The sequence below is a fragment of the Cheilinus undulatus genome, linkage group 4, assembly GCF_018320785.1.
Source record: "Cheilinus undulatus linkage group 4, ASM1832078v1, whole genome shotgun sequence".
NCBI lineage: Eukaryota > Metazoa > Chordata > Actinopteri > Labriformes > Labridae > Cheilinus > Cheilinus undulatus.
The window spans coordinates 16,078,404-16,101,676 of record NC_054868.1 but is presented as its reverse complement, the minus strand read 5'-3'; the positions used below and the strand labels follow the sequence as shown (position 1 = coordinate 16,101,676).

General features: G+C 39.8%; 1 protein-coding gene across 8 annotated transcripts; it reads left to right on the top strand.

Annotated features, from left to right (window-relative positions):
• The first annotated feature begins 39 nt into the window (after positions 1-39).
• Positions 40-22,284, top strand: LOC121507889 (meiosis regulator and mRNA stability factor 1). 8 transcript variants are annotated; one of them, XM_041784267.1, is made up of 27 exons: positions 40-153; positions 791-1,001; positions 2,159-2,368; positions 3,268-3,370; positions 3,551-3,765; positions 4,125-4,242; positions 4,332-4,504; positions 4,839-5,363; positions 6,721-6,875; positions 7,977-8,138; positions 8,275-8,461; positions 8,553-8,731; positions 8,845-8,925; positions 9,033-9,272; positions 9,573-9,692; positions 10,657-10,835; positions 10,998-11,218; positions 11,357-11,499; positions 11,615-11,748; positions 11,986-12,188; positions 12,408-12,635; positions 13,091-13,330; positions 13,444-13,695; positions 13,966-14,026; positions 14,183-14,287; positions 14,407-14,580; positions 19,357-22,284. In XM_041784267.1, exons 2-27 carry the CDS (start codon positions 849-851, stop codon positions 19,566-19,568), a joined length of 4,773 nt encoding a protein of 1,590 aa, XP_041640201.1. In that variant the 5' UTR covers positions 40-153; positions 791-848; the 3' UTR covers positions 19,569-22,284. The 8 variants fall into 8 exon arrangements, with proteins under 8 accessions (XP_041640201.1, XP_041640199.1, XP_041640200.1 ...); XM_041784265.1 differs by having other exon boundaries at positions 3,211-3,370; XM_041784266.1 differs by having other exon boundaries at positions 2,159-2,380.
• Positions 22,285-23,273: the final 989 nt, after the last annotated feature.

The following is a 23,273-nucleotide window of genomic DNA, read 5'->3' as shown; positions in this document are numbered from 1 at the left end:
TCACAGTTATACTACGACCGGACACAACAATAACATTTACGACAGTTGTGTTCGCTTTCCGGCAAAAGTAGGTTACAAAAAGGTGCGGGTTTCTGGGAAAGCAGATTGGGGGATAGCGCTGTACGCAGGATGTGACGGAGGGGACATTTTCAGGTAGCTAAAGCTGTTTTGGAAACGCATTATCACGAGCTACAAAATGCATAACTTCACAGGGGAAACAACAGTAGCACGTGTAGGAAATTTTCATTCGTTGTGTCAATTTACAAGCTAACAAATGATACACTGTTATCGTGGATTAAAAGCTAACTCTGGGCAGCTGTTGGCGTCCGATTGGCTAAACAGGAAGCTAACTGATTCGTGAATCATAAAATCATAGAATTATATTCCCTAATAAAATTGCAATGTCTTCCTACACTCGGAGAAACTGTTGAAACGCGAGCTAGCTTTTAGCTAACTAAACGCTATATCACTTACATAACTGCGTTGTTGAACGAAACCCTTATGTTAGGTTGCTATAATCAAACATTTAAAACTCCCAAAGTACTAGTTTCCATACAGGCACGCTCCCTTTGGTGAGCCTTTACGAACTATATAGTCAAACTCACTTGCACGACCATAACTGTGTCCTCATAGGTGAGTGTGTGAAGGTTTCACATTGAGTTGAACTATGTTTTTATCTGTTAGACTCCACGCGCAATTAAATAGTTACTCGTACCTAGTGGGTCTTGAGATGTGATGTAACGCGCGGCAACCAACTTGTGTGACAGTTTGACTTTCATTTCTGTATTAGAGAAGCATGAAAGAGAGGAGAAAAGAACGTGTGATGAAAGACCTTTCTGGGGTGTGTGATGGAAGGACTGGGAAAAGACAGCTCCATATGCAGCACTAGACCCCTCCCATGGCTCAGCCACTCCAAAACAGAGCCATCAACCTTGCTATGGAAATTCAAAGACTGCTTCTCCAGCAATGAAACCAATTCCCTTCATCATAAAGACAAAGAAGTAAGTATTTACTAGTCTACAACAGAGTGGGAAATTAGCACAGCCACCAGCCAAATGCAGATACTTTTGAGCAGTGGAGGGTGAATTTGCTCAACTTACCAGCCACTGGGGCAGGTTAATAAAAGTATCCTGACACAGTGATTTTGCAATAGCAAACAGCATAAATTAAACCTCTTTTTTGTGCTTGTTCCTACTGACATTGCAAGCAAAAGCAGACCTAGACTCTCAATGACCAGAACCCTCTTCTCTGAGGGTTGGCTGTGTTTTTCAAGGCATGTGGAAGTATGCCATTAATGAGACATCATTAAGATTAAATGGAATGATGTGGATGGATCGAACTAATTGGAACCAGTTCTCAAATCCTATCCCTACTGAACAGATGTTTTTCTTGTCTCAACTCCAAATTTGTCAAAAAGAAATGCCAGAGAGCGTATACAAAACATGAAATTTTAGTGAGTCTGACACTCACAATGCAGGAAAATGCCTATCAACTTATAATGCCCCAGTAGAAAGCATCGCAAAGGCTTGCATGGTCGAATACAGGACATAATGTTAGAAAATTAGGTTGAAAGGGAGTGAAAGTTTGGATCATTTATACATCAACTCTGTCTAATTTGATAACCCATAACTTGAATACTAGAAGTCTTGATTATTATATTATGCCTTACTGAATAATGCTTCTTGTTAAAAAGAGTGGCTGGTAGCCACAGTGGCAGGTAGATGAAGGTTAAATTCCAACCCTGGTCTACACTCAGCTTAGATGTCTGAACCTGCATGCCTGCATAAAGAAGAGAACAAAGGATGAATGAAGATGAAATTTTTGTCATTAATTGGAGTAAATGGATGACCATTCTGCTCCATTGTGAGATGTGACCAGAGATTTTGGCAACAAATGCAATGAAACAATTTATAAACATATTTAGCATCTTTACATTATTGAAGTGAGTGTATTTACACACATTTTTACTGAAAATAGGTCAGAAATTATTATTATTGGATATAAGATGAAAGTAACATAAATGCCTAGAAGAATTCTCAACACAAACAACTAGTATTCTACAATGGAGTTTTAAGATTTTGCAAGTTTCTAAATGAATAGATTGAAATCCACAGACAAGTATTACAAAAGCAATAATCTGCTGGTTGTTTTGTTTCAGCACAATTACATGGACAACAGAAAGGCTGCTTTGGAATTGAAAGATGTCCCTCCTCCTCCACAGCATACATCTTCTTCCCAATCATCCCAGCCCTTTTCTCTGGCCCCTCTCCCTTTGCCTCCTCCCTGCTTGCCTCTCCCTCAGCTTACACAAGACCCCCACCAACAACAGCTACCACCACAGCAGCAACCAGAGGGGACTAGCCCCAAAGTAAGCTCTCAAGTACGCTCTCACTGTGACTATTGTAGCACTGATGGGTATGGGTTATTAGGTGGTGGAGGTGTTGTTGGTTGCAGTAGTAGCATTGCTGGTGTTGTCTCACTCTACATGGATCCAGGCTATTTAGGAGCACCCATCAGCAGCAGCAGTATTGGCATGTCTGGCCTTTGCTCTGTAACTTCATCTGTTCACCAGTATAAGCATAACCTGAGCTGTGGAAGCAGAGGTGAAGTTCTTGATCCTTTGCTGGGTCTTGATTACAAACCTCAGCTGCTCTCATCTGTGGCTACCTCTCAACCTATTTCATCGCACCCCTACCTCCCCTGCTGCTCAGGGCATAATCACACCACCCAATCTGTTCCTCTTCCATGTAGTCAGCCCAGCCTGTTTACCCCCTCTGCACCTCTGGCTTCCTCTTTGCCTTGTGTCCCTTCTCTACCTGCTCCCTTGCATGGTTCTTGCCTGGTCTCTTCTGGCTACTACCCCTGTGGTGTTGATTGTTGTTCATCAGCCAGAAGATCCCAGAGAAGCACATTCTGTGATCACCCAACCACGACCACCTTCACCACTACAACCACCTCAGCACACTTCTGTTCTAATCCTGTTCATGTAAATGTAGAACGCACTGTTTGTGTAAAAGGGGCGCACTGCTGCCAGGAGTACCCACTGAAGGTTGGTAGAAGCCTTTTTCTTGTATTTGCATGCCATTACGATCACTGTAAGCAGCTACAAAGTAAAATGAGATTGGCTTTGTATTTGTTCTTATTAAAAGGAATTAAATGTAAAGTAATGCTTGCTGCTGAATTGTTGTCATTAAGTTATGCCTTTTTCAGCCCATAAATGGTCTGTCAGAGTCAGACAAGGCATGGCCCAATGTTCCTTTGCCCCAGACTGCCCCTGTCCAGATCCCCATCTGTAATGGCTGTGGCACCTCCTCAGATGGCATTATGCTCCTGCAATCAACCAGCCTTAGCAAGACGGGCCAAAAGTATGGTTAGTAGACTCTACAACATAAATATAAATGCCTTCATATTTATTGAGATTACAAGCTCTTTGGATGTTAAATGATATAAGAGCTTTTTTAAAATCATGCAATAAGGACAATAATATGAAGCTGTTTCTGTACAGGAAAAGTTACATTTGTTTTTAGAGTCAAATTTGTTCCAACCATAGGTTCTCCAGAGACTTGTGTTCCTGAAAACATCCCTCCAGTGGGTGTCTTTTGGGATATTGAAAACTGCAGCGTACCCAGTGGACGCTCTGCAGGAGCAGTGGTTCAGCGCATTCGCAGCCGATTCTTTCAGGGACACCGTGAGGCAGAATTCATTTGTGTCTGTGATATAAGCAAAGAGAGTAAAGCTGTCATCCAAGAGCTCAACAACTGCCAGGTACCAAAAATAAGATCTTTATTTTCAGTGGTGTTCTTTTGTATTACATATTAGGAGTGCTATTTTAACCCTGAATGATTTTGGATCTACTCTTGCTCTACTCTCTCAGACCTATTATTTTGCAGCATAATCTTGACTTGCCTAAAATGAGACATACCCTTAGTATGCAGTCATTTTTTTTGACTAGGTTAGATGCTCTATAGCAGAGCCTTCAAATCCAATGAAACAACAACTCTGATCATATGATTCAACAAATTTACTCCAGAAATTAACATAAAATGGCAAAAATATTTCAAGTAATTGCTCAACAACCTGGAAATAAAGTCTGAAGTCTTGTTTGCACGATTCTGCTTTATCAGGTCACTGTGGCACATATCAATGCCACAGCCAAGAATGCTGCAGATGATAAGCTTCGCCAGAGTCTGCGACGCTTTGCCGAGACCCACACTGCACCTGCAACAGTTGTACTGGTATCCTGTGAGTTTATCAGATTCCTTATAATCAACCACAGCCTGGATGCATTGAAGTTTTCTTTTAAACCAAATGTTTTTCCCCCGTACTAACAGCGGATGTGAATTTTGCCAGTGAGCTGAGTGACTTGCGTCATCGCCATGGTTTCCAGGTTATCCTTGTCCATGGTAGCCATACATCTTCAGCCCTGCTACAGCATGCCCACTGCCATGTGGCCTTTCAGGAGATCACAGCTGATCTGCCACCTCGTATGCCTATCAAAGAACAGGTAAGCCTCAGATTTTTGTTTGGTCCCTTTTAAGATTAGCTCTGTGTTTAATGTGGAAAGTAAGTGCTGGCAAAAGGATCCAAGGACTGTTTTATTTTGGTGTAAATGACATAGAGGGCAGTGAGCAAGGTATTTAATACAATTTTAAACCAATCCTCTTATTGATTTCATTGGCAGTTTCCCTCTGGGATCATTATAAATGATCCTGATCCACTCAGAGCCATTCTCCAACATGTTGTTTAAGTAAACCAAAGACTACTACTGTGATTTTTTTTTTTAAAGTGTAAATTGTACAAGCTAGACAGGCACACTGTCTCTTCCTCCCCTCCCTCAGCCCAGTTTCAACCTCCTATATGTGCACAACCTCCCTGTCAACTGTGACAAGAGCCTGCGGAACGCTGTGAAGCTCAGGCTCCGCCGTCTGTCCGACAACTGTGGGGGCAAGGTGCTGGGCATGTCCCAGGGTACAGCAGTCCTGCGGTTTGGCAGCCCTGAGGCAGCTGCACGTGCCCGCAAGCGAATGGAAAATGAGGATGTGTTTGGTCGTCGAATCAGCCTCTCCTTCTCCCCACGGCCCAGAGATGATGCAAGTCCTGAACCCGAGCTTCAGTCTCGGACCCACCTCTTATTTCAGCCTCAGGCTCTTCCCCAGACTTATCAAAGCCAGGACTCAATGTTTGCCCCTGCCCCTACCATATCCTCCTTTTCCTTTCTGCCCCTGGAGAAGCCAAGGTCACCCAGGAGGCCAAGGCGAACAACCCGCCACTACAACAACCCAGGCCCCTTGCCTGAACGGCCCTACAGCCCCAGAAGAGGGTGCAGTGGGCCTCCCGGCGGTGCTTCAGCCAAGCCCCATCAGGTCAGCAGACTCTCATCAGTGCCTGCTTCCCCTTAACCTCCGTTGCCCTTGTTTTGTCTGGGCTGCTTTGCCAATTGTAGTTTTTTTCCCTTGTGTCCCTCCTAATGATGCTTTGACTAACAGCTTGTTGCTGCTCTCTCCATTTGTCTGCTTGTACTAGCATGTTGCATGCATTAGTTCGATAAGGACTTCATGTATCCCCTGCTGTCCTGCATGTTCATAATTCATTAAATATAAATGCATGACTTAAAAATTTTCCCAGTTTTGTCAGTAACTTTATGCTGTATCTGTGTTTTGTCTTAAGTGTGCTTTGCCCTGCTTTTTTAATTTTGTAGCTGATTTAGCCCCTGCTGTTATCTACTGTCAAAATTACCTCTTGTGGCTAGAATGACTTTCTTGGTTTGTCTTTTGTTCTGGATACAATGGATACAATATCTGTGCTGATACCAAGCCTAAGTACTTTTATTCATACTTGTAGTCTTAACACATTGCACATACTATACTCTGTATTATTTGAAAGCATTATATTTGCCTCTCTCGTTATTTGTGAAGGTAAAGCAAAGCTGGAGCCATGTCTGCAGTTTGGTGATATATTAACACAAATAAGGATGACAAAAAGTGTAGAAAACTGCTAAATTAAGTACGGATAAATTGTCAAAAGGAGAGGTGAAAGCCATCTCATGAAAATAAAACAAATTTTTAAATAATTTTAGGAACTGTAATAGTATTGAATATTTATATTTTTACTCTGTATTGGCTAATACCCAAATGTAAGTAATTGTACTTGGTAAAAAAAACGCTATTTGTGCAGCCTGAAAAATTTCCATAAATTGATGATTGTAAATATGAACTCCAACCAGGATCCGGCATTTTAAAGTAAGGAGAAATTTTAAAGCAAGTTTATTTTGTCTTATTCATCATGCAAATCAAAGAAAAAGAAAAGCTCCATGATCAGAATAATTGCACATTTTAAGAAAGAGGTTCAATAGACAAAAAACACTTTAAATATTTAAAATTTTTATTTCACCATTATCAAAGGCCTCATATGGGAAGGGCACCCTTGTGGCTTAGCCAGTTGATCTGGGTCCAAAGTTCCATGTTTGTATTTTGAACATGATGACAAAGCAACTATCAGAAATGTTGGCTGCAAAGAAATCTTTACGGCTGTCATGACTGTGTCCTGTGACCTTGTTCACATTGGCCTTTCGCCATTTTCTTGGGAATCCCTAGCATAGCTCAGCGCTTGACTTAATGTTCTCCAGTGACATCAAGCAATGATATCATTGGACATAAGGACATGATAATAGTGCCCAGTAGGTCATCTTCTACTAACATCTGTAACTCCAATCCTGTACAGGAACTGAGTAGTTTGGAAGTTAAGCCAAGAATGGGCTTACACCACCTGGAGAAAGGACGTGCTGCTTCCACTTCGCCCCACAGTAATGATGAGACGGAGTCTTTGGAGAGGCTGTCCAAGCAAGGCTTTACTGGAGAACCCATGTACAGGAAAAGGTACAAGAAAGCATTCTTTAAAAATGTAACATTTACAAACAGTTCTTCCTTTTTTTAAGTCCTAGCCCTATCCTGAGTTGAACTGAATGATGAACCAATTTTGACCTTGATGTTCAAAGGTCAGTGATTGTTACTGGCTTGGCAAGGACTCCCTTTTGATAACTTTTTCTCAATGGGAATATTACTTTAATGGCATACATTTCAGCTATACCGGAGTAAATAAGTTGCTCATTTAAAATCAATCTCATATCTAAAAGAATAAAGTTGTCAAGGTTTTTTAAGTATGTTTTGTTTTTATTTTCACCATGTGTACATCAGCCAGAATATAACAGAAACATACAAACATACAGGAGTACATAACCAAACTAACACCCATATATATTAAATCCTCCTCTGAAATAACCAAAATTGTTTTACAACAAATCAAAATAAATGAATAAATGAGGAAAAAAACATGAAAAAGTTCAAACACAAAAGAAGAAACAAGCGAAAAAATTTAAATTCATACAACACACTTGTGCATACGAGAACCTGCGTACAAACAAATTTGTAGTAAACAAACGGTAGATGCTAAAACAGTGACACATTCATGGAAGAAAAAAGGATAACTTACAATTTCAGTTTATTGTAGACCTTACTTTCTGTACAAGTTCACTGTTTTCACTTCAGTTTGTCCATTAGGGACGTCTTTGGAAGTTTTCCAGGCGTGTTGCTAAAGGTTGCCAGAGGTCTTGAAAAATGTAGCCTCGGTTGTGCTTTTCTAAAGTCCGTTTCTAGGGAAAACTTATTTCACACTTGATGAAGTGTGACTGTTGATATTGTGCATTTCTTGTGCAGCAAGGCTAAAGCAACCCAGTATTTGGAATTTGTAGTTCCTTTGCATTGCATCACTATCTGTATTTTAGGTATTGTTGCAGTTACAGCTGTAATTTTGTTTAACCTGAATCGGCTTCATTGAGGAAGGCAGTTGCACACAAGGAATTTGATTTTTTGTGTGTGTGTGTTTTCTTTCTCACAATGAATGTACACAACTGCTTCATGATGGGTAGAAAAATACACAAATTTAGGTTTCTAATTCTAGATTCTCTTATTTCTTTATAGGAGAGAAGGCTCCAACCCACGCAGTGTCACTGAATCCCCTGTAGAACAAATGGACAGGAGCTCGGCAGAGTTCCAGATTAGCACACCGTCAGCGTTTAGCAAGTTGAATCTTCACAGGAGCTTCAGTCCCCTTGTCCTGTCCCAAGGTTCCTGGTCATCCAGGTACTTCTTGGTTTAAAATTGGTCATATTAAAAATTGGTCTAGAACATTACATTCCTTTTTCTGCTAATCCTTTGTTTTTCAAACCATCATCATGAATTATTGCATCCTATTTATCTTTCTGTTGTCTACAAAAAGGAGTGTGTCCCCCTGCTTGTCCAGCCGCTCCTCGCCACTCCTGACTGCACCTCGTAGCCCTCATCCAGAACGACCTCCTGAGCCTTTCTCAGATGGGGCAGAGATCCAGGTGGCCAACCTGGACTACAGAATGTCCCGCAAGGATTTGCAGCAGACGTTGCGTGAAACATTCTCCCGATATGGGCAGGTGTGTATTCTCCAATGATGTTGTTTTACTGGATAATGTAAAACTTAATTGTATCCAATTCCATTAAAGTCTTGTAATTTGTTATGTTTAGGTGAAAGCTGTGGAACTTAGCCCTCACACTGACTATCAGCTCAAGGCCACGATCCAGATGTTGTCCCTTCAGCAGGCCATAAGTGCAATCAGTGGTCTGCACCGTTATAAAGTTGGAGGAAAGCGCATTCAGGTGTCTCTGATCACTGGTGGCAGCAGTAAATCCCTCTCCATGCTCGGGTATAGTCAAGTGTATTTCAGTTTGGGGCTCATCAAACTTTTAAATTAAGATCTGTAATTGAAACTAACTGTTCTTATTTGGTTTGTGATGGTTAAACTTTGTCTTTACATAGCACAGAGATCATCACCATACTTCAGGATTCACCTGCCAGCTGCCTTCCCCTATTCAAGTTCACAGAGATCTATGAGAAAAAGTAAGTTGCTTTCTCTTAACTCTCTGTATAGCAGCCACAAAATGTCAGGATATGCTTTTCATGGCAGTTTCTGCTATAAATCATGATGCTCTTTGTATCCCTTACAGATATTCTCGTAAGCTGGTGGTTGGGGATCTGTACAAGCTACCAGAGGTGGTAGCAGTGCGGGAACAGGGAGGCTCAAGGCTTGTGTGCCTTCTTCCTAGCAGTCAAATTCGTCAGAGTCCCCTTGGATCTTCCCAGTCTCAGGAGGGCTCTTCCTCTGCTAGTGGAAGCCCTGTGGTGTTTGAGGAGTTGGAATACCATGACCCTGTCTGTAGACAACATTACAAACAGCAGGACTTCAGGTCAGTAAAGTTTTGCATTAAACATTATTGGAGAAATATGGTAAAATACTTATGAAAATGACAATTTTTTTAAATTAAAAAGTGTCTCATCTTCTTTTTAGCTGCATTTGCTTGGTTAACGCATACTTTTTGTATGTATTAATATCTGGTATGAATCCAGTGTTATTAGGTCTGTCATGGATCCTGACCTGCTTATACCTGGCATACCCTGAAGAATTGAATTTCTCCATACTGTACAATTTCATCTTATGTTGATTCTGTTATGACATATTTTGAGTCTTATCTACCCCCTCTTTTTAGTGAGGCTGACTTTGACCCGGACTCCTATAAAATCCCTTTTGTTGTGACATCTCTAAGCACTTTGGCTTCTGAGATCCACAGTCTACTCCAGTCACACGAGGGAACTCTTCCGTTACTCAGGTGATAACCAGCCCTGAAAACCTTGGTTTTGTAGGTTCTTTTCAGATTAATTCACAGTGGAGCATATATGAGGGGCAAGAAGTGATTTCTGCATAGAAAAACGTTATCAAAATGCAAATGTTTTGTGCAGTTTATGACTGTGCCAACTGTTCAAATTGCAAAATAAGAAAAGAAAAAAGAAACAGCAATATTTAGCTACTTTTGAGTCCCAGTAGTAGGGACATATTCAGGCAAAAGAAGTAAAAAAAAAAAAGAAAGAAAAAAAACTCAGAGAAATGGCAACAGGGCTGGCATAATGACTAAAAGCCCTTGTCATAAACCCAAATGAGTGGTGTGAGCTACCACACGGCTCAGTAATAAAAGCAAATCGGTTGACTGTTAGGGCTTTTTAAAAACTGTATTGAATAACAAAAAATGGAGAGAAAACTGGCACTCAAACAGGCACTAGCTCCTGTGGTTCAGAGCAGTTTTGTAGAACAGGTACATCATTACTCAGTCGCTTACCCCACAGAGTTTATATGATTAAAAGCCACTGTTTCCATTGTAGGTTAATGACAGAACAAGGGTTACGAGCAGTTAAAAGAACGCAGCTAGCCTCTTAGCTCAGTGCAAGACTACTCAAGACTCTTGTCTCTCTTCATCTGGCTAGACATGTAGTAGGAGCTCTGCCTGAGTTATTAGTGCTATCAAACACCACCTACCCAGGTAAATTGGTTAACCAATAGGAAAAAATCACTTCTTGTAAAGTGCAGGGATCATACTCAATGTATGTAGGAATGTTCTGATGATAATTGCAGTGTGAAGGTCCTACTACAGCATTACTGTTCTTAGTTTCCTTCGTTCCCGTTGTTTATAAGCGGTAATCTTCACTTCCTGCCCCCCATCTGACATTTGAGTATCATTGTGATCATGTGACTGCAAACAACCTATTAAGCCTTATGTTAATAATGTGTTTTAATTTCAGCTTTCCAGACTGCTATGCAGCCAAATTCAGTCCAATGCAGTTAGGAAATGAGTCACTGGAGGGAGGTGTACCCCTGGAGCATCTCATTACCTGTGTTCCCAGTATTACAATAGTAACAGCACAGAATGGCTTTAAAGTCATCAAATGGATCCACAACAAACCATCAGCACCAAACTCAGGTAGCATGTCTGTCTGCAGCTCATAGTTTAGTTGTTTTCTTTGTTGACACGGAAGCCTAAATGTGTGGATTTTTCTACACTGCTGTTGCTATTGTACAGCAGTATGGTTATTAGTCAGATGGGTTCATTTTTGCCATAAAGAAATTCTATCTGAACATGCAGAACCATGGATACAGCGCTGCAAGAGTCCAGTTGGAAATCCCCAGCTCATCCAATTCAGCCGAGAGATTATTGACCTGTTGAAGAATCAGCCCTCATGCATCATGCCCATGAGCAAGTTCATTCCCTCATACCACCATCACTTTGCCAAACAATGTCGTGTCTCTGACTATGGTTACTCTAAGCTGCTGGAGCTGCTGGAGGCAGTGCCACATGTCCTGCAGGTATGGTGAATTATGAGGAGTAGCTCATGATTGCTTTGTAGAATACATGTTCCTACTTTGCAAATCCAAATTGTCAAAATGTGCCTTTTTTCCATTCCATTTTACACTTACTGTGTTATTTACTCTGATTTTATTTAGATCTTGGGTATGGGTACGAAACGTCTACTCACCTTGACCCATCGTGCGCAAGTAAAGCGCTTCACTCAAGACCTGCTTAAACTGCTCAAATTTCAGGCTAGCAAACAAGTGGCGATAACGGACTTCATGCAAGCCTACCACTGGTCAGTAAACTGTGCTTTGGGCTGCTGATGCATTTATCTTGTGTTTTGAGATTTAGTTAGTTATGTCTGATATGTGTAGGGTTTTAACACAAGTATTTATAAACTTGCATTTCAGGTGCTTCTCCAGAGACTGGAGGGTAGTTGACTATGGCATATGTGACCTAATGGATCTGCTGAATGAAATCCCTGACACCACCATCACTATTACACATCAAGACACAGACACGGTCATCTCTGTGCCCAAGAGAGGTCCATAAAAACCCGTGATTTTAAATTTCAAAAGTAATCTGTGCAGCCTATATGTTTGTAGCATGTCTCAACAACACTGTCAAATAATGCATTTTCCTTTGTAAAGAATCAATTCTAAAAATTTTGATAATGTTTGTAGAAAAGAAACTCCTACCATATTAAAATCTGTTAGCAGATATTGTCAGGTCATTTAAATACAGATTAAATAACAAAGATTTTCTTTTTATTTGCCTGCAGAGCGAACAGTGGAGGAAATGGAGCGTACTAAGCAGTTTGGGAAGGAGGTGGTGGATCTTCTCCGTCACCAGCCTCACTGCAGAATGCCTTTCAGCAAGTTCATTCCCACCTATCACCATCATTTTGGCCGTCAGTGCAAGCTAAGCTACTATGGCTTTACTAAGCTTATGGAACTTTTTGAGGCAATTCCTGACATCCTAATGGTGCGTAAGGCAGACTTTCTGTTTACAGCAACATTCCTTCCGTGTTCTTAGCAGATTGCATATCTGGGCTTTTTGGATAAACTCTTGGCTTTTTCATTAGTCACGTTGGAGCTAGATTAAATCAAAGGTGTATTCAGTAATCAAGTTTATAAAAGAACATGTGTCACTGCTCATGTCTCGATCTGTCTCACTTTAAAACCTGATCCCTACCTTGGACAGGTGTTGGAGTGTGGTGAGGAGAAAGTGCTGACTCTGACAGAAGTTGAGCGCATCAAGGCCCTAGCAGCTCAGTTGGTCAAGCTGCTTCGGGCTCAGAAAAACTGTAGCCTTCCTGTCAGCCAGCTGTTAACGGAGTACAGCAACACTTTCGGTTATGGTCTACGACTTCAAGACTATGATGCCAGCTCCCTGCCAGCTCTGCTGTCCAAACTCTGCCATGTAGTCAAGGTGAAAGAACCCTTTAAGTTATTTCATTTCTTTTTTGCTTCTACATGACATTTGTAGTGTAAATGACACTGTGATAAGACGGGTAATCATTTGTCATCTGTGGTCAGCAGTCAGTGAGTTTATGAAACTTTGCCATTTAATAGTATTCAAGTGGTATGTCTTAAAAAGACCAGAAATTAAGTTGCACTGTATTTTTTCTATTTGGATAATCTCCATTATTTATTGCATTGTGGTCATACATGCTTCCTTAAACATGAATACCCTACTGCTGACTTGGTTCTGTTATCAGCTCATATTAATGTAAACAACAAAACAAAAAATCCAGTTATTCCATTATTGAACAGTACAGCTCATTTGCTCATTGAGAAGTTTTCATCCAATTTCACGTAAAGTTTCACCGGGAAAGCTTTTTGCTTCCTTAAAATCAGCTGCATTCACATTTTTCCCATTTCAAGGTGGTGGATGGCTCTGAGAGTCGAGAAGTGCAATTAATCAACAGAAAGTCTCTGCGCTCCCTGACCTCTCAGTTACTGGGTCTGCTTATGTCCCAAGATGATCAACAAGTCACCAAGGGTATCAGAGTTGAAATGTTAAGCCAGCAATATCTGTCAGTCCATGGAGCCTTGCTCAATCCATGTGAATATGGGTTCCTCTCCCTCAGCGAGTTGCTTAAGAGCATGCCATACCTTGTTGAGGTGAGATTGAAGGTTTTTGTTATCTATCCTGTTTGAACCCTTTTTTTAGTTCTAGTTCCGCTAATGCCAAGTGCATGGCAGGCTTGATTCCATATTTTTTTTTGTGTTTACAGTTGTACCACGAAGAAAGGGATGACAACAGCACAGCTGGTAACACTGCCAGTGGTCGTGGTGAGGAGTGGGTGAGGCTGACTTTGCTTTACCAGTTTGCCCGTAATGTACGTGCCCTCCTCCACACCTACCATTACAACCAGATCTTCTTGACTGAGTTCTTGGGGGCCTACAACAAATTTACAGGCTGCACTCTTGAATCTCGTTTCTATGGATACACCAGCACAGATGAGTTGCTTGGAGCCATTCCACAGGTAAGAAATAATTTCAGGGAGGCTTTGCACATTGATCAATTTCAACTGGGTATGGAAAAGATTTTTCTGTAAGATCAATCAAAGTTAATTCAAGCTTAGAATTCCTTATTTCAGAGCAGATCACCCATTATCTTCTGACAGTGTTTTTTTTTTTTGTTTGTTTTTTTCTGGTCCTGGACATGCCTGCCTTTCACTATGACGCTGCATTGCAAAATGTCCCACATTCCTGGGTTTCTTGTCTCTGCATATGTTCTGTGGTGTCATCTTTAGGTGGTCTGGATCAAAGGTCATGGTCACAAGAGGATAATCGTGTTAAAAAATGATATGAAAGGTAAAGCTGATGAACCTCTGTCTTAGAACAAGTTTAATTTATCTGAGCTTTTATTGCCTTTTACTGTTACTGTTTACTTTACTCTTTGCTGTTTACTTTTACCAACTAGTAAATACTGGAATACATGGATCTGTGTGTTTTTCTTTTTTCTCTCAGCAAGAGCAAGCACTTCTTCCCCCAGCAGCCCCAGGCCAGGAGAGAGCATAGGGAGTCCGAGAGACAGCCCCTTTAGCAACTCAACATCTGGAGCTCAGAGCCCAGGTTAGAAAATACTATTTGAATTGATGATTGTAGTAGGTGTAGTTCTAAAGGGTTAGAAAAAAGTCCTGAAAACAATGTTTGACCCTGAATTAAGCCATTCATGACCTTTTACCTTCCAGCTGGTGATACAGTGGCAGAATCAGAGCTACTATGCCTGGCATCACCAGTAGACCTGCTGTGTGGTCCTGTACCATCCTGCCTGCCTTCACCTCAACTCCACCCAGATCCCGTTCTCCTCCAGAGGGCGGACCTGATTCACTTTGAGGAGAAAAATCCAACAGCACAAACACCAGGTTTGTTTTATGTCTGTGCTGTCTGTAAACTCCTATCAGTTAAGGATAAAAATGCTGATAAGTTCTCAACATTAAATGAAAGCCTCGCCCTTGATTTTATACTAGGGGGTATTTGCAGAACCTTATTTTTTCATCTTCTTTTGTCTCCTTTTTGCCAAAAAGTAGTATTCTTTTAAAATCACAAGCCTGACAATTATTTTGGATGGTTTTAAATCTTTAAATATGTACTACACACTTATTTATCTAGTTTCAGCCAGAAATCAGAATTGAAAATTAAAATCAGGCAGAAAAAGGGAGGACAAAGGTATTTCCAAGTTGTTTGGATATCACAGTACATACAGTCATATGAAAAATCTGTCTGAGTGTATAAAAAAAGGTAACCACACCAGTATCCATACTCCAGTCCAGTCCAGTCCAGTTCACAGTGCTGTTTGTCATTTGAAACATGCAGAGGGTGTTGATGAATATAGGGTACCATTACCCAGATGTGCAAATCAATCGAACTAGGCAAAAGAAATGGCTGTTTCACAACTAACTTCTGCTGAATTCTAACTCTGGATGTGATTGCAGAGTGTATAATTCCTAAACACAGTCACACTTTATTGCTATGAGTTTTTGGAAGCTCCTCCTCCAAATCCACCCTATAAACTAAACAATAATGAATAAATGTGACAAATAAATACACAATGTTACCTAAACATAAATGACATGCACAACATGCATGCAAAATTCTCAAAAGACAAGTGAAACAGAGATAAAATAACATAAATTTATCTCATTGGCTGCATCCTACAAGCAGGAATTAAAGTCCATCACAAACGTCCATCGAAGCATTATAGAGGTAATGCTTGCTGCTATGAAGCTACTGTGCCACACAAGAGCAGCTACTTCTGAAGTGACTTCAAAATACAAGCCTTGTATTTTTCGAAGTAAAATAAAGAATTGCAATATATGTAGGCTGCAATATTGTACCAAAACAATTTCTCTATTTCCTTACAAAAAACATATAAATATGATTGCAACATGTACAGAGAGGGCCAAAGGCAGTACAGAAGCAACTTGCATACAGTTAGTTCTGTTAGTATTTGAACAGCAACAACAGTTTTTGTCATTTCACTTCTCTTGACAAACACGATCAATTTGAAATAAAATAATGTGACTGAAGCGTAGACTTTCAGCTTTAAGGAGTTTCACAAAATTATGGCATTTACTATTTTGAAATTATAGCCATTTTATTCACGGTACCTCCATTATTATGATTCAAGAGTATTTGGACAAGCAAACATAACTAGGAATATAACCATAGTTTATATGATTCAGTGGAAATCCTTTGGCTGAAGTGTAGAGCCCATGAACATCACCAAACTCTGTAGTAACAAAGGAACAGGCACCACCTGATCATAAAACTGTTTCAGTCAATTGTCCATAATAATTTAATGCTCCTGACAATGGACGTATTCTGCATAGAATGACTGTGATCCCTAAATGTTAAGTGTCATATGCTTGCAAAACCCCAAAATTATAAATTGTGTCGCTGACCAGATACTAACTCTATATATGCATTTCAAAACCTATGTGCTATGTGCACGGTGGAGGACCTTGGTATTTGAAAGTGCTCAATCCTCAATAAAATTTCCCACTCCATACAAAAATGAGTAGCAATAACTGCTGTACCTGCCACTGCACTGATAACAGATAGATGGACTTACTTTGCCATTTAAAGCCATGTTGCACTTAGTGCATCTGTCATCAACTCTCGCATAAGAATTTCTCTCTGTCAGTCATTTTTGTAAATGGAGTTGAAGAAAAATTCGTCATGTTATTTCCACAGTGACAATGGAGCACACTAATGCTGTTGTCCTCAAGCAAGCAGATATGAGTTCTGCAGTTTCATCATTTACTGTTGATTGCCTATTTACAACATGAAAGTGAAGTTGTTTAAGACCACAGCCAATCCGCACATTTTTAGACTGCTGTAATGTTAGTTCCAGGCTTGCTTTATCCCGTACAAAATAACTTCTAAAATGAACAGTCTCATGGATCTCATATTATAAACACCTCTGTATTCTTACTTGAGCCTTAAGGGGCTCAGTATAACTAGACAAGATTCTCTGATTGTGGGATTTACCACTCCTGTAAGTACTTCCTGCACTACAAGGACAGCTTAAGCCCCCTTTTGACTGATGTATCATGGTTGTAGACATGCTCAAAGACCTCTAGCTGCTCAATGTGCCGTCAGCACCTAGATACCAAGCTTTAAGGGGTAGCTTTATTTTTATTTTTTGATAGTTTTAATCACCTCCAAGGTTTACTATGTGCACAAAATGTCTGTACATCAGTCTGGGTGTGATGCCACATAGTACTGCCTTTATTTGGTTGAATGACAGCCCTCAAAATCTTGTCATTTTACATCAAAGATGGACCATTTGTGGTTAATAAAACCTCTCATTCAGAGTTCTGTTAAGCATCTTTAAGATACAGGGTGTACCAACTATCACACATTATGTTAAGAGTACTGGATAAAGCAGACTAACTCTCATCACTGAAGGTTTAACATAAATTAGAGAATCCTATGATTACACATCTTTTGTGGCTTTATACAGTGCCGTGAAAAATTATTTGCTCCCTCTCTGATTCCTGAGTTTTTTTTGCATATTTATCACACTTAAATGCTTCAGATCATCAAACCAATTTTTATAATTATTTCACAAAGACAACCCAAGTAAATACAAAATGCAGTGTTTGAATGATTATTTATTTTTAAAGGGGGTAAAAAATCCAAACCTATCTGGCCCTATGTGAAAAAGTAACCCACCCCCCCTTAAATCACAAGTTAACTGTGATTAGCCACAGTTCTTGGAAAGCTGAATTCAATTTCACTGGCCACACCCAGGCCTGATTACCACCAGATTTGTTGACCTAAGAAATCACTTAAAAAGAAGCTGTCAGACAAAGTGAAGTAGGCTACAAGATCTCAAAAAGAAACACATCCTGCCATGATCCAAAGAAATTAAAAAAAAAGAGAAACAAAGTGATTGAAATCCATCAGTCTGGAAAAGGTTACAAAGCCATTTCCAAGGCTTTGAGACTCCAAGAGTGCAACGACGACTCATCCAGGAGGTCACAAAAGAACCCAGAACGATATCCAAAGAACTACAGGCCTCACTGGCCTCAGTTAAGGTCAGTGTTCATGACTCAACCATAAGAAAGACACTGGGCAAAAATGGCATCATGGGAGTTCCAAGGCTAAAACCACTGCTGACAAAAAAGAACACAAAGGCTCATCTCAAGTTTCCAAAAAACATCTTGATGATCCTCAAGACTTTTGGAGAAATATTCTGTGGCCCGATGAGACAAAAGCTGAATTGGCATCTGGCGTAAAAATAACAGCATTTTTGATGGTCTGGGGGCTGCTTTGCTGCTCCAGGACATGGACCACTTGCTGTGATTGATGGAACAATGAATTCTGCGGTCTACCAGAAAATCCTGAAGGACAACGTCTACCCATCAGTTCATGCCCTCAAGCTCAAGCACTCTTTTTTTATGCAGCAGGACAACGACCCAAAACATACCAGCAAGTCCACCTATGAATGGCTCAAAATGAACAAAAGTAAGGTTTTGGAGTGGCCCAGTCAAAGTCTGGACCTAAATGCACTTGAGATGCTGTGGTGTGACCTTAAACAGGCAGTTCATGCAGAAAACCCTCCAATATGGCTGAGTGAAAAAAATTCTATGAAGAAGAGTAGACCAAAATTCCTCCACAGCGATATGAAAGACTTATCACCAGTTATTGCAAATGCTTGATTTCAGTTATTGCTGCCAAGGGTGGCACAACCAGTTATTAGATTCAGGGGGCAATTACTTTTTCACACAGGGCCTGATAGGTTTAGATTTTTTCCCCCCTTAAAATATTAAATAGTCATTCAGACACTGCATTTTGTATTTACTTAGGTTGTCGTTGTGAAATATAAAAAATGGTTTGATGATCTGAAGCATTTAAGTGTGATAAATATGCAAAAAAAAAATCAGGAATCAGAGAGGGAGCAAATAATTTTTCACGCCACTGTATATAACTGGTATCAAACCCTGGCCTCAAAACTGAGGTACAAACTGAACTTTGACCCCCTTGCAATGTTACAACCCTGGTTTTAACTTTTGAGGCTTTTGCACACCGAGTCTGTTTTTTTCTTCTGAAATTGCCGCACTTTAAAAAGTAATGAGACCCTATGTTGTGTCAATGTTTTATCACTTTGGCTCAGTAGTGATGGCCAAAAGTTTCACTATTTAGAGTCAAACTGCTGCTTCCTTTTTCTCTCTCCCTTGCACAAAATCTGTGGATTTCAACAGAAGGCGTTTTCATAAAATGGAATGTAAAGTAAATATTGAACTAAAAGAATGCACTCTTATCCCTCTATCAGGCATTTTAGCTGGACATGGCACCATAATACACAAGCTTGATTATGAAAGGCACTGTCAGGATGGTTGGATCGAGTGTTTTTTGTTTTTCTTTTCATGGAGTGAAAGAACACCTATATTATTTTCACTGCTTTTTGTCTTGACGGTATGAGACCATACTGCAGTATTTGCAATGAAAAATATAATCAAAAACACTCCGGGCTTGGTGTGTACAGTTAACGTGGGACTTTTTACTTTAGGTCATGGATTTGAAAAACAGGAAAAAAAGAAGACTGGCTGTGCAAAGGCCTCAACTCTTTTATTCACACCTTTTCTGTCTCAGTAGGTGTAATCTAACAGTACCTGTATGTGTGATTTCAGTGAATAATGAAGCTGAGGTGGTGACTGCAGTGGTTGCAGATAGCACTACTGATCAACACGAGCAGCCTGGTTTAGTAGAAGACTCTGCAGTGTCCAAACTTCCAGTGCCCCCTGACATGAAGACTAACTTGTCCATGGACAGTCCAGGCAGAAGAGCCATGCGCAGCAAAATAAAGTTAGCTGCAAACTTCTCATTCCCAGCAGGCCTCTGATCCTTTTCACACATCGACACAAGTAATACTAGTTCAAACTTACTGTAACTTGTTATGCATAAATTGGCCAGCCACAGTGTAAGCACTTCACCATACTAGCCACACAACAACACAGCCATTGTCCCATCTACATCGTTACAGACTGTTACATTTTTCTGCATTTGCTCATCAGCCATCTTTGTTCCTTTTGTTGTTTACACAGTCGTCATTCTTCTGATGATTTTCACAAAGCTGCAAGTCTCTGCAGATTTTCTTCAGTGCTTTTGTTCTGCGAGATGCATCTCTTTTAACATTTCTTTGATTCTATCTGCAGGAAAGTTTAATTATATTTGTCATATTGAGTTCAGGGCCTCAGTGGCTTACCATGAATGCAGTCTGAAAATGAGCTAGTTGTCACTGTATACAGAGTATCAGTTAACATTGGGGGAAATGTAAATGTTAAATGACTAAGTTTTCTGTTAAATCCAAGAAATTTAGTGAACTTCATTCAGTTTATTGACAAGAGCGTTAATGGAGATGCTGTGTTCATATTCCATATTTAAAGCTTCATGCATACTGTCCTTTGTTATCCCAAAGATGGAGCAATTAATTGAAAACATTCATGTTGAGGTTGATGAGATTTCCCTTTATAGATGGCAATTGTCCTGCCAAATGAACTGGCCTCTTGAGACCCTCCAGTTTCATTTTTCAATCGTCAGTTTGGTGATTATTTCTCAAGAGGTAGCTTCTTTTGAGGTATTGTCTCAGCTTTTGTCTCAGTTAAAAAGGCCTCTTAGGACAGTAATTTAAAGGCATTTAATGTTATGCAGTATCTAGCCATCTGTGGAAAAGCTTGGCCTAAATGAGTGTTTTGTTTACTGAGGACTGAATGATGGACTGAAGAGATGGCCATAGTGTTGACTGTTCTGCTAGTGACCTTTGTGACTGGAAGCCAGCAGTCTTTGAACAGACAAGCATTGTTGGCCAGGGTTTGATTGGTATTGCAGTTAAAATAATTCTCAGGAATTTTTATTCTTGTAGTACTTTTACTTAATTTGTAGCAAAGATTTTGGCCTATCTCTGAGGGCCACTAATTATACCTAAAGAGAGAAATGATCTCTACAACTCCGATCAGGCTTCGTTCAAGCAACAAGAACTGTAATATACTTTAATGTTTGGCTTCAACCAGCAGCCAGTATGTTATTCTTTTTATGTATTTGTCTGTGTGTGGCTTACACTGGAGTAGGTGGTGTGTAATATGAACAATTTGCATAACTGAGTTTATGCATAGTGCAAGCCTAGGTTGAGCAGACAGGAGCAGTAAGACATTCTTTAAGATCACTCTTTTTATTTCCACCATATGTTAGGGATATTACAGTTGGGTTTGTCCATGCAGTTGCTGCGTAAATGCTCAAGGTTTTTTATTAATTAACCTTGTTGCTGATGCTGCTGTTACTGTATTAGTGGTAATGTCAAAACTGCCTAAGTTGGAGAGTTTAAAGGGAGAAGTTAGGAACTCCTGTTTTTTGATTTTAATGAAGGTGTGAATGGTTGTGAGTTTTTTAAAGAAAGAAGTTGGGATGGGAGGTGGTAGGCTGTTTGTGACACACCATGGGGTTTCTAAAAAGCCTCTTGGACAGACTGATGTATACACAGAGGACCCTCTGAGGCTCTCTGGAATTTACCGGGCTTTTACAATGGCTTGTATTTGCCACGGTGCTAAGGAATCACTATCATAGCTCCCTATCCCTGACATCTCACATAAAGGAGTTTTTACCTGCCACTGGTGTGTGCTGTTGTTGTTTTCACTAGTGTTCACAAGACTGCTGGCTGCTGATAAACCATTCAGTGAAATCTAGAGCAAGTAATGTTTAACACAGCCACTGAAGTCAAGGAGTTGTTGTCTTGTGTTAAAAGTTAGGGTTCAAAGAATGGGTGAGAGCCCATTTTATCAGTTTCTCCCTTGTTTCAATGTTGCTCTTAAAATAGTGATTATTACACAAGTTAATTTTTCAAAACTGATTTTGTGTGAAGAGCTTTAGTAGCTGAGAGATTTCACCTGCTGACACACCAAAATGTCTAAAATGGCTGTCAAAATGTTTTAAATTAGGATTTTTGGGATCAAGTCTCTCCTACAGACATCAACTGTCTAAAACTGTGTTAATTAAGTAATGAGCATTTTTTGTGAAATAGCCAGTCTTAGGAATGATAATGTATCAGTAATGATAAAATGATATGATGCTCCAAGGAATATCTTGATTTAACTTTGGTGGTAAGAATTTGTTACTTAGTGAATCTGAACAAACCATAGCTCTCCGTAAGAGAACTGCAGTGGCAACTAACTCATGAAATCTTTAATTTTTTCTTGTAAGCATTCGACGTAGTTTGATTTCATCAGTGAGAAACTATTGTATCTGACAGTATATGCACCTTTGCATAGTTTTGATTAATGATATATACTTGGAAAGTCAGGCCAGACATGCTTTTGTTTGACTGTATCTTACTTTCCTTGTTTATTCAATTGCATGACAGCTCATCTTAATTTATCAGTGTCCTTAAACTCCTCCCTTCTTTGGATGTTCAGGTCAATAATTGTCTCACTGGTGCATGAACTGCCTTCTCTGTTACCTTCCCTACATCAAACTGATTCAATGTCTCATGGCAGAAACTGCTGTAACAGTCTAATGTTGTTGAAGGGACCAAAAGAATTTCCGTAAATAAATTTCACAAGCATTAATTCTGCCTCTTGTTTTGTGGTCTTTATTAAGAATCATAGGACTCATTTAAATCACCCAGCATGTTCCTGAAAGATGCTCTTTATTCAAACATATATGTACAGGTAGTCATTGTTACTTTTCTGCATATTTAATCAATAACCACAGGAGGACCTCTGTAAATTCACTACCACTAAGGAACATTAACTTCTTAGAAGGGAAAGGGACAAAGAGCAACACGTTGCTATACATTAGCCACTTATATCCTAAATACAGTCAAACATACACTGTCTATTGTAGGCATTTACTAGAGGATTGCATTCATTTCCTGTAGTTTATCATAAAAACGCAAGACTTAATTCAGAGGATGCAAGTTGCTTGTCAGCAATATCCATAATGATTATAAAGGATGTCATATTACCACACTCAGTGTTTCCTGGCAACTGATGACTGAGATGACACAAAGATGGCCAGCGATGTGATTCTCAGAAGAAAGCAAGTATGATATTAAAAAAGGATATCTCGGGTTACTTCAGAGCCAAAGGAAACACTGCTGCAGAAGTGGAACATAGATACACTTAACTGTACTTCTGTACAGAAAACTGAATTAAAATTTAGTCTGATCACTTATATATACTTTATCTAGGAATAAAGGACCATTCTGCCTTTTTAGCTTCCAGTATGAAGAATCAACTGGTTATCTTGGAGCTGGCCCCTTTTAAATTCTGTTCATTGCCTTACATTGCTGTCAGTTTACTTCGTATGCTGGCTTTGGACCTCTTTTGAATGTTTAACTGCTTTATATGTACATGCAGCCCGAAGACCTGATTCCTTATATTGGAAAAGTGACCGTTTGTTTTTCAAAAAAATACAAATCTGTGACATAATAAGGTCTGCATTGAAGTTCTATTTCATCAAGTATTTCTTTGTAAGCTTTGTCAATTTTTCTCAACTTTAAATGACCACGTTTTTTTTCTTTTTATCATATTACTTTATTCTATGGAAGCCCATT